General features: G+C 46.6%; 1 protein-coding gene across 1 annotated transcript; it reads left to right on the top strand.

Annotated features, from left to right (window-relative positions):
• The first annotated feature begins 5,290 nt into the window (after positions 1–5,290).
• On the top strand, positions 5,291–6,678 carry TMEM271 (transmembrane protein 271). The gene has a single exon (XM_063294880.1). The coding sequence runs from the start codon at positions 5,376–5,378 to the stop codon at positions 6,465–6,467; it is 1,092 nt and encodes a 363-aa protein (XP_063150950.1). The 5' UTR covers positions 5,291–5,375; the 3' UTR covers positions 6,468–6,678.
• The last annotated feature ends 5,097 nt before the right edge of the window (positions 6,679–11,775 follow it).

Below are 11,775 nucleotides of genomic sequence, written 5' to 3'. Positions count from 1 at the left end.
GTCATTATTCTGGACTATCTGTGAGGACTGGGGGACACAACACTGTTTTAAGTAACTTTACTTCTTCCAAAGTGGACCTTATAAGCTGGTGGGTGGGGTCAGCTCTTGCGTGGGATTCTGCAGGATTCATCTGTCTCATCCCTACTCTTGAACATTACATGAAGCCACAGATTGAAATCATTCACTGGTTTTGGGATGAGGTGTCATTATCTGGGTAGGTCCAGAGACATCATGGAAGTCTTGGCCCAATGCCTAAAGGTTGAAGAGGCCTGGATGAGACAAAGCAGGTTAATAACCATGGTCCAGAAATTATCTGACACTGCCTGCTCTGGTTCTATCTTCCCCTGAAGAGGCAAGTCCATATCTTGGGAATCCTCCAGGATTTACAGGTGGAGGCCATGACAAGGGTAGTCTTTGCCATGCTTCAGTTGATGCACAGCTGTGGCTGTATCTGAAGCAGGAGACCATAGCAACAAGACATGCTTGCATTAACCACACGGCTAGAGTACTGAAACACACCTTACATAGGGCTGCCTTTGCTCAGAAAACTGCAGTTGGGGCAAAATACAGCAGCCTGTATGTGCCATGTATTACACAATCATATTACACTTCAGTGGCTTCCAAGACATTTCTAAGCAAAGCGTTAGTTGTAACCTACAAAGTTCTACATGGCTTGGCTTACAGGTATCTTCAGGACCACCTCCTGCAGGTGGCACCAGCCCATCCTGTGCAGTTGTCCTAGGTGGGGATGCTCACTATTCCCACATAAGTAAGGTAAGTGAGATAAAAGGAATGGGGAGTACATGTGTCATTGTGCTGGTTCCAGCCTACAAAATAGATCTGCCCCAAGAGGACCTGCCTTGGCATCTAAAGGCAGCTAAAATGGAATTTTTCCAGAGACTCCTTGAGTTATAACCTGTTGCTAGGTAGACTAGGGTTAGCACCATAGTTATCGTTACTAATATTTTATAATCCCATTCATACGATTGCCTGTTTTGTTGATTCTATGCTTCAGTTAGATTTTATTGAAATTTGGGGTTTGTTGAACTATAAACCAGTTAAGTTGGTTCAGATCAGAGGACATAAGGATGAGCCCACAGACTCTGCTGGTGCCATGTGGCATAAAGCATCTAACAGAATCTAATGAGAACTTCAGCTGCTTAAAAGAGAGCTCTGTGTTCCTATTTTAATTTTTTGTTCTTATAGTTAATGGGAAGGCTGACAGCTGTGTTAGCTTTTACACACACAAAGACACAAAAAAAGGAAAGGTAGTTTTGGAAAATCCACTTTGTGAGTAATAACTATCACTTAGTACTATTATCACACATTCCTTCCAAATCTTACTGGAGGAGGTAGGGATCCAAGTTTCCTGTTCAGCTGTTGGTTATAACATCTTTGCATACTGTAGCTATTTCGATCTGCATTTCAACTGTTGTTTTCATTGTCTCGGCTTTGGGGGGAAAAGAATCAGACATAAAATTCATAAGCAACCAGTTAAAATTCAACGTTCATCTTAACGCGCATTCGCTTTCGGATACAACCGTGTGTCATCGTCCAAAAAAAAGTCACTACCAGAATAAATTAACATACCGCATTTAAAGGCGACTACAGCCTTTCGTCTGCCTTCCCAGGTTACCTTGTGAACGGAAGGCAGAGCTGGAGAGAGTTTAAGGTCTTCGGCGTGCTGAGTAATTGTTGGCAAGATAACAGCTCGCATTTTGATCCCAGCAATAAGTAGAAGAAACCGCGGAGGGAGATTGAGCTGATCTCTCCTCCGACTGCTAAAGCAGCCCAAGTCCCAGATAAAAACCCCTGGGGAGCAGGGGTAGAGGGAAGGCTCAGAGGATCAGAACCCGGTCGCCTTCCCGTCGCAGTCGGTCGCCGCGCGCGGATTGATTCATTAACAGGCACTGCCTGGAGACGAAGCAATCAGACTTTACAAGGAGGGGTGGGGAGCCTGTTGCCAGCCAGCCCTCAGTCCTTGCGCCCGCCCCAATCTCCCCCCTCGATTCCTTCCTTGCCAGATTCTAAAGCGGACCCAGATGGAAATCGGTGGGGCCAATTAGTCCCAGCGTGGGGAACTGAGCAGCCAACCGCTCCCCCCCCCCCGCGCGAGTTTTGCGGGTCCTCAAGCCTCTCGCTCGGGGTCAGTCAAGTCGAGAGAAGCCCCCGCGTGGCCTCTGCTTCTTCCTTTCTTTGCTACAGCAGCCCTCGACTGCCTCTGAGCTCTTTCCTGCTTTCCCTTTCGAGACTCCGAGCTGAGCGCACCCAGCAATCCAGCCATTTGCCTGGGTCTGCCGCCCCTCTGCCCCCGTCTTTTAAAGACCCTTAGAAGAAAAATAGGGGAATAGTGAAACACTGACCGTCAGCAACTTGTGAGAGAGAGGCACCCCTGCTTTCTGCGTTTTACCAGATTACCCTTCCCTCATTTCACTGGATTCAGTCCCAGGACTGAGTCCCTCAAACTGCAACTTTTATTATCTAAATAAACCATGCAAACTATCCTGGTTTAAAATAACCAGAAAATCTAAAGAGGTGAAAGGAAGTCAGGTCCAGCTAGCCAGACCTTCCTATTTCTGGAAACAGGATATTTGAGCCATTCAGTGGCACATTAATCCTACAAGGTTAAATCATTTTAACTTTTAGAACTTTCTCCCGCAGACTCCCAGTGCAGACAGCCAGTCCTCCCCATGGCATCTGGTGCCACCAAAGCAGGAATGAAGTAGCCACCCTATCCCTGCAGCATAAGCTACCATGGCGTGTTTGTACAAACAGCCGCAGCACCTGCAGCTGCATGAAGCTGGCCAACTGATTGGGGCAACTTTTGTAGTACTCAGGCTGGTGGTCTCAGTAATAATGATAGTCATAAAAATGGTAAAGAAATACAGCCATGTAAATCCCCTGTATCTGGTTTATCTACATGGTCACTAAGAGTTGGCGCCCGCTTGACAGCACATCGTCAAGAAATAGAAACAGCAACCATATGTCTAGCTCTCTGACCCAGTTTGTATCAACGTTTTCTGCAGTGCAGGACAGCAGAGCCCTAAACCTGTATTAGGAAAACAGTGCTTTTAAAAGAGCACTAAACCAATATAAATCAGGACAAATGCTTTGGAAAGTGCTGATAAGGCATAATGTGGGCAAATGCCTTCTTGGAAGCCAGCTGTCTAGTCCCTCCTGGAGCCCAAGCTAAAAAGGCCTTGGAAGGCAGAGCCCACCGACCAGAGCAGTGTTTCTCAGCCTTGGCAGCTTGAAGATATGTGGCCGTCAACTCCCAGAATTCCCCAGCCAGCAAAGGGAATTCTGGGGTTTGAAGTTCACACATCTTCAAGATGCCAAGGTTGACAAACACTGAACCAGAGGAAAGGAGAGCAGGTCCATAGCAGCCTAAAGTGACCAATAAGAGCCAGGCAGAGCCCAACCCTTGATGATGTCAGCAATCAAGTGGTCAGTGAAGAGTCAGATCATATCCACAGAGTAAACCATATCAGGAGAAGAGGGGAAACCTTAGTCTAAACCTGGAAGAGCTAAGGAGGCCTGTAGGCTGCTTCAGCTATGGGCTGGGAAAAAGGTGGAATATTCGAGGCACGGATGGGGGCAATTTAGGAGAAGCCCTGGGAGTCAGTAAATGGAAAAATGGTTCAGTCAATAGAAGGGGGCTTCAAAGCAAGCTTATTTATTTATTTATTTATTATTCAAATTTCTATCACCGCCCATCTCCCCACAAAAAGGGGGACTAGCTGAGCAGACTAGTTCTTATAGAAAGGGCAGGCGATGGGCAGGTTTGGAAAATGCGTACTGCCCACGGCAGTCAAAGGCTTTGACTCAAAGCACGCCCGTTTCTCATCTCCTGGCTGTTGGGGTGAGGCATCCCTAGATCAACAGCAGTAATGTTCTCCTGCTCGTCTCCTGTCCCCATAGGATTCACCCCGGGAGAGTAACGGGGGGGCGGGGTGCGAGCACGAAGACACTTCCCCAGACTGGGAGGGATATATAAACCGGGTCGCCTATCCGGGGCCTCGTCCGCCTGTTTGGAATCTGGGAACTAGGCGCTTAACTTGAGCTTTCCCGAGGCCTTACCAACGCGCAGCGCACCGACGATTCACACGCAGCTCAACCGCTGACAATAGGTTGCGCGCTAGTCTTCGTGGAAATTAGGGTCCCCCGACTTACCAGGTAGCGAAATTAACCCAGATCAACCTTGTAAAACATCGCTCCTCCCCCCGCCTCCCCAGCCTGTGGATTCCACGCTACTCCCTGCACCGGCGTGCACCAACGCAACTCCTACCAACCGAGCAGCTCGTTAAAAAAAGGCTGCCAGGGCAGTGAAGCAGATCGGGGGGCGGAGCACGGATAAGCGGCGTTGGACTCCGCGTAGCCCATAAGCACCACTCCAACTGGGAGAAGAATGACTCACGCTACGAATAAAAGAAAAGTGCCCCCGCCCCCCGCTGATCCTCCTGCTTTTTAAAGCCACCTCTTGCCAGTTACCATTTGGCACGGCTGGCGCGCAAAGACCCTCCGACTAAGCTAACGCTGGCGCCTCCTCCTTGGCGTGAAGGGTTTCGACTGGGTGAGAACTCGAAGTTCATTCTTCAGAACGGGAGAAGGGGAGAGAGAGAGAGAGGGCTGATCATTGCTGCTCGAGGACATGCCTTCCCTCCTTGCCATTTGCCCTCAGATGTGTTGATTTTCTCCAGCTTTCGAGTATTTCGGTGCGCGCGCCCCTCCCGAGCGCGTCCAGATTGACACACGGTCCCGCTAGGCATGGACGGCGGGAGCTGTGCCACGCGCGTCTCCGGAGGCGGCTGGCACGAAAGAGGGCTGTCTCGTCCAAACCGCCGGACCGGTTTTTTTCCTCCACCCCACGGCGGCTAGTCCTCCCTCCCTCCCGCCACCCAGGCGAGCTGCTCGATGCCCCTCTTTTGCCTCGAACTTGCTGCCATCAATAATTCATCGGCTCCCAGCAGCGGCGGCGGCGGCGGCGGCGAGCGAGAGAGCAGCAGCAGCAGCAGCTTCAATAAGAGAGAGCGGGAGGCAGCAGGGCGGGGAGGAAAAAGCTGGTGCGTGAGCCGCGCTTGCCGGCTGCCTGCAGAGAGGAGGCGGCGGTGACAGCAGTGGCCGTTGTGGCGGTAGCAGCCAGAGCAACGGCGGCGGCGCATTCGGAGATCTCCCTTCTCGCCTCCGCCGCCACCGGCATCATGTCCCCGCAGCGCGCGGCGGCCGCCTCCCCGGCAAGAGCCGCCGACGCCGAGGAGGACACGGGAGGATGAGGACAGGAGGGAGGCGAAGGAGGAGGAGGAGGCGCAGGCGGTGGGAGGCGGAGGAGGCGAGGCGAGGAGGAGGAGGCGCAGGCGGCGGAGGAGACGCGGAGGATGAAGTGGAGTGTCCGGGGAGCCTGCGCCGCGCTCTCCAGCTGCCTCCTGCTCGCCTGCGCGCTGAGCGCCGCCGCCGTGGGCCTCAAGTGCTTCTCGCTGGGCTCCGAACTCAAAGGGGACCCGTTCCGCCTGGGCACCGCCGCCGGCGCCTTCTACTCGGGGCTCCTGCTGGCCGCCGGTCTCTCGCTGCTGGGCTCCGCGCTCTTCTGCTGCCGCCCGCCGGACGACGAGGGGGCCGGCGGGGTGCACCGCCAAGGGCACGCGAGAAGCGAAGTCGCGGTGGTGCCGGTCGCCGGAGACGCTCAGCCACAGTCCCAGCCGCTGCCCAAGGCGCCCCCCGGCGGGCGGCAGAACTTCCTTTTGCTGGGGGTCTTGGTCTTCATGCTGGGGGTGCTGAGCGCCTTTGCCGGGGCCGTCATCGACGGCGATACGGTGTCGCTGGTGGAGAAAAAATACTCGCACTACTGCCTCCTGCAGGTCGGCGGGGGAGGAGGGTCATCGGCTCGGGCGCGGCCTGCGGGGGGCCCCGACGGCGCGGCGACGGCGCTGTTGCTGCGCTGCCAGAAGCTGCGGGACTATCAGCGCGGCTTGGTCATCTCCACCATCTTCAACGCCCTCGAGTGCCTGCTGGGTCTCCTCAACCTGCTCTTGGTCAAGAACTACAAAGCGGCGCAGCAGCGAGGTCTGCGCCGACGGCGGCGTTGCCGGCAGGAACAGCGCCTTGCGGGCAGCCGTCGGAGACGGCGGCGGGGGGGCGGCGGCGGGGGCGGGGGCGGCTCTGGTGGCGGGCGACGGCCTCAGCGCCAAAGCCAGGGCTCGATCTTCTCCAGCGAGGACCCGGACCTGTCTCCGGGGGGTGATTGCGCCTTCCAGGCCGTCTCCTACATCAACGTCGGCGTCTTCCACGTTTTCGACGAGGCCGGGGTGGAGGTACACTGTGGCGGGCACCCTTCCATCGAGTTGCCTGGGTATTCACCCATGGACCCCGACCTCAATGCCTCCTACCCCTACTGCTACCCGCTGCCCAGTGAGCAGCCTCCTGCCTACGAAGAAATCTACCCCAGGGATCCCTGTGCCAACCGCATCTAAGCCCTGGCCAGGCCCCTTTGGCAACCGCCTGCCCTGCCCCTCAGCCTGCTGGACTGAAAGGGGCAGAAGATGAACTTGGGCAAAGGGGGCAAAGCACAGAGGCCTAATGGGCAGGACCAATAGCACAAGGTGAGGCCAACCCCGCTGTTTGCCAGGACCCTACCCAGAAGCTGCCAAAAAAAGGTAGACCCCAATAAATGTCTAGAAATGAAACCAGGCCAGTGTGCACTGTGGCTCCTGGTTTGGTGGCAAGTGGAAAGAGACATTGGTCCAAACAGCTTTGGCTTCATTTTTCTGAAGATCAGGCATATTTTCTCTTCACCTCTTCTGTGATGGAGAAGTCTTGAACGGAGTTTTAGAAAGTTGCCAGTGTTTTGCAACCTGTTGGAGTTTTCTCCAATGTATCTTGTCAAGATTTCTCTTTCCCTGTTACTTTTGGTTCTAGCACTAAAAAAACATAGCTACCTGTAAGGGGGTTAAGCAATTTCGCTGGGTTTCCATAAAGATAATTGGGGCAATCCAGGGATGATGCTTTTAATATCTTTTTAATTTCACCCTTATGGTCTGGTTGAATAGTTTATCTCTTCAGTATTGATCAAATGGTGAACATTTCAGGGTTGGTTCTCTCATTCGGCTTGGATTGAAATAATAAAAAAAAAAAGCCTGGCTTCCTCACCCTTCCCGCATCAAATGAATCTTCACGATAACCTCAGCTTTAAAAGTGCAAAAGAATAAGTTTAGAGAACCAGTCAAATCAGCATGAGAATAAGCAAGCATGAATCTCTCAAAGAGATATATTTCAGAGAGCTGAAAGGAATTTTGAACAAAGCCTCTTAAGTTTACAATATTCCTGGGAGATATTATGTTTAGTTTAAATCTTAGTGAGAGTTAAAACCATAGTTGGTCTTGTAAGATGCACATAAATCTGCACTTTCAAAAGAAGAAAAAAAATCAACAGCAACATTTTTGTACACTAATGTGCCTGCTTTTTGTTGATAATTTCTTACTGTAAGAGCTTTCGAAAAGTCTATAGTGAAAATGTTTGGTAAAGTCATTGCAATGTAAAATTAAGAAAACCAATTCCTTTACTAAAATAGAAATGCTGTATGGAATTGAAGAAAGTCCAAATATCTCATACATTCCTTTTGTAAACAGATTCGTGTTTTTAATGCAAAGCAGGGCTTATATTTATTTTACTTTCATTTTAAAGGTGTAACTCTATTTTCTAAAGGTACAGCCAGTCATTCTTGCAAGTAATTTCATTATAGAGTCACCACCTGGTCAGTTTGAGAAGCTTGAAGATTACATATACACACAAGCACACATACACACACACAATAATACATGTTTTAAGCAGCCTTAACTGATGGTTACAATTTTCAGTGGGGTTGCCCAAACTCCTTTGAAATATGTTTTAGAAATCATATGTCCATTTAAATGGAAAAGACTCAACAGGTGAAGGCTGAAAATAGTAATACTAAAAAAAAAACCTTTCATCTAGATTCCCCTAATTGTTGAACCAAAAAAATGCTACATCTGAAATCACATCTCTCTGTGTTTCTGTTACTTTTTATTCTCCATTTAAAAAGTGCAGAGGGCTTCAAATTTCTTTGGAAAAGTAGTGCTGTGGGAAGGGAGCATGTAATCTTTCTTTTTTTCACCCTCCAGATCTTTCCCTGGAACTGGTGAGGGAAAGAATATTGTTATTTTGCCCTACATGGGGGGTAAAAATCAGATGGAGACAATTTTAGGGAAATTTGAGAGGAAATGGTAAAACATGCACACAGCATCATGTTCCAATCAAATTCAGATCCCATCTCAAAATATGTACTTGTTTTAAAATAGAAGAAACATTGTGAGATCTGATAAAAGATCGCCCAAATTATGTGTACTTTACAATTGGGAAATTAAAGAAATTACATTAGAACACCGGCATAAAAAATTAATTCAAAATTATATGGAAGAATTAAAGAAAGGCACTTACATTCATCTTATTCACCTAGTATACCAAACTCATTTAGAAGCTAGGCTGGTCATTAATCTCCTTAGAACAAGGACCTGTTTTTCCTTATATTATTTTGTAAAGTGCTATGTATATTGAAGGCACCGTATAAATGATAGTAAGAATTCATATTGGAGTGTGGACTCTGGAATGCACACATTACCAATAGGGAACATTAAAGGACAATAATTTTGTCCTGTTTTTGCAATGTACAGATCATGTTTTTAATTAAGGAGCTGAACAAAGTAAATGTTCAGCCTTAAATTTAAAAAAAAAATCAACCTAACAGCAGTGAAACCTCTGCAGTATTTTGTTATCTGAAAATTGTTTTGACTTGCACACTTTATATAACTTAAAATGCAGAATGCCTTAGAACACTTAAAAACAAATTTAAACCTATATCTTAAAAAATATTAAAATCTTTATCCTAGATGGCTGGATCAAAAGCAGTTAGTGTACTTTGCTAAAAGTAATTACAAATTTTTAGAAGACTGTAGCTGTTGTTATTATTAATTAAAGAGTAAGATTATCTCCTTTGCAGAGAATAAGCACAACACTCACCTAAATATACGATCTACTTGAAACCAGTGCACCATCATTTTATATCTCTCTCTTTTTCTAAATCACTATGAATTCTGCCTTGAGTTCAGTCTTGGGGTCCTAGCCACAAGGAATGTCTCTGGCACACAGCTCACTGAAATGAACGAAAATTGTGGAACAGAATGGCAACACTTGTAGCACATCTCATTCATTTCATTTGGGCTTTCTGAAAAGAAGTTTCTAGTGAATTACACTCCTACAGCATTTGCTCAGGAAGGACTTGGAGTGCATATATGTGGCCAGGATTATGTAGAAGGAAATGGTACCAAGGCTAAATTTTGAAAATCCCTTGTCCACATCTGAGTAAAACAACCTCATTTTTTTTAAAAAAGAGCACACTTCTTAAACACCAACTAAGGGTCATCGATCTACAGTACTGTATTTGTGGTTGAGATCCAGTCTAGACAATGCTCTGTAGCTAATATTGTCCCTGGGCGGTACCATTGTAGATTGTAGGTAGGAACCACAGTGCATACTTCATTGTTGTGTTGATATATCTGTCTTAAGGCTCCTGTGCATACTAAATATAATGCTGGAGAAAGGATTTTCACCTAGCTTTTCCTTTGTCATGTTGATTCTCTATATACAAGTAGAGAATTTTGTTTTGCTATCTTGGGGCACCATTCAAGTGTATATCCTTCCAGTAACCCAGGAATAATTTAGTTTATGACGAGGTGTTCATAATCTGAATGTCATTTGATCTCTAACCATTTCCAGAGTGTATATAGGAGTAGGTAAAAAGAGGCAAACCAGTTGTTACAATCTCTTTGTGTTTTCCTAGCCTTTCCTTTCATGGCCAGGCTATATTAATCGTTAGTCCAATCTAGCAACTACTTTTCATAGTTTGCAAGCTTGCACAAATCCTTTTTCACTGGTATTTAAAATTTTGTGATCAAACTATTTAAAAAAAAAAGAGGAAAAGGAGAACTTCGAAACAGACCTTATCAACAGAATATAAGGAAATAAATTTGTCCTTGCACCATATAATGGCTTATTGCCTGTCTAGATACAGGGAACTCATGTTGCAGGAGAAAGGCTAGGACACAGATCTCAGTTTTGACCAGTGGGAATTTGAGAGGCTGTTAAGGGGTCTTTCATCAACTGGCTACCTTGGCAGTTGTGGTGAATCACAAAACACCCATTTACCAAACTGTAGTCTCCCATTATTTTTTTCTAAATATCTCTGTGGTCTGTGTGGGAGCCTAGAGGTAGTATGGAAATACATCTATTTGAGGATGGTGCTTTGCAGCATGCTAGCTTTCTCTTCATTTTTTTTTTTTGTCAATTCAGTTTGTTGCTTTAAAAACATAGGCAAGGCAGAGGGCTTGACTGGTGCCAAAGAATGTGTCAGTGGACACACTGGCACTCTGCATGCTCTGTTGGAGACAGTGGCTACTTAAATATATGATTTGGGACCAACCAAGTGAAATGACACAATCCAGGCAGATATTTAGCGCATCATGTCATATTTATGAAAACTAAATCTAAACTTCATAGAAAAGTGCTTAGTAAGTATGAGCTCTAGGGACCTATTAAGCTAGCTTTGAAAAATCCACTCCAATTTTTTGAACGATGCATTGAAGACAATTTATTTTAGATCATATGGAGGCTTGAAATAAGATGCCTTAGGTAAAATTAATTGGAAGCCCATTGTTTTAATCGAGTTACGAAGCATTGAATCTTCAGACTTGGAGGTTCTAGAGAACTCAAAGACAGAAAAGTTTTTCAGGAAGCTTAAGGGAGGCATAATAGAGGAATGTTGCTCATAATCCTACTGTTGTCTCTGTTCTCACAGTTTTTGAGTTTTTAGTCAAAAGCTACCCAATCTGGTTGACAGTGAGATATGTATGCATAGCAGCATAAGCAAAAATGTCTCTAAAATTGGGAGAGAAAAGCAATTGTTTGTGTGCCTATCATCTTAGTTTGTTGTTTGAACTAAACTTTGATGCAATAAAAGCAGCACAATTTTCTCATATTTACAGTAGATTATGAATGGAGAGCAGATTTGCTTCAGTAATGAAATAGCCCTTACATAGTCACAAATGTGATGGAAATACTTTAAAAAAAGTTTACTAAATGGTGATGCATTCTTGTATGATAGTCTTCTCCAATTTTGGTACTGCTGTAAGAACAAAGGATGATTTTATTCACACACAGACTTACCCCATGCTTCTCCTTGTGCCCTCCACATTGTATACAGAGCATTTGTTGGAAGTTAATGATGCTCTTGAGGCGAAACTGCCTCAAGTACTTGATTAATCTCATTTTTAGCCGTAGTATTAGGTTGATTTGGTTAGCTTGAAGAAGCGTGACCTTTCTAAAATGCTAACCAAGAAAGAATGGGGGCTGAAGTCTTCCTCAGTAACCAATTGTGTGTGTTTTTTTTCCTGCTGTTCAGTCCAATTCTTGGCTAATGCCTGGACTAGTCCCCGCAGTTTTCTTGGCAAGATTTCAGAAGTGGTTTGCCATTGACTCCTTCCCTGGGCTGAGAGAGAGTGACTGGCCCAAGGTCACCCAGCTGGCTTCATGCCTAAAGTGGGACTAGAACTCAGTCTCCTGATTTCTAGCCTGATGCCTTAACCACTACATCAAACTGGCTCTCTTTGTGGTATTAGGGACTACTATATCATTTCTTAAGCACAGGAAATAATAGAGAATTTTGCTTTCTTTAACCCCTCCCCCTCCATATTTTTTTTCTTCCGTCTG

The sequence above is a fragment of the Candoia aspera genome, chromosome 2 (assembly GCF_035149785.1).
Source record: "Candoia aspera isolate rCanAsp1 chromosome 2, rCanAsp1.hap2, whole genome shotgun sequence".
NCBI lineage: Eukaryota > Metazoa > Chordata > Lepidosauria > Squamata > Boidae > Candoia > Candoia aspera.
This window is presented reverse-complemented; position numbering and strand designations above follow the sequence as displayed.

Excerpts from the sequence above, each read along its gene's own strand:
- TMEM271 (XM_063294880.1), top strand. The coding sequence starts at position 5,376 with ATGAAGTGGAGTGTCCGGGGAGCCTGCGCCGCGCTCTCCAGCTGCCTC.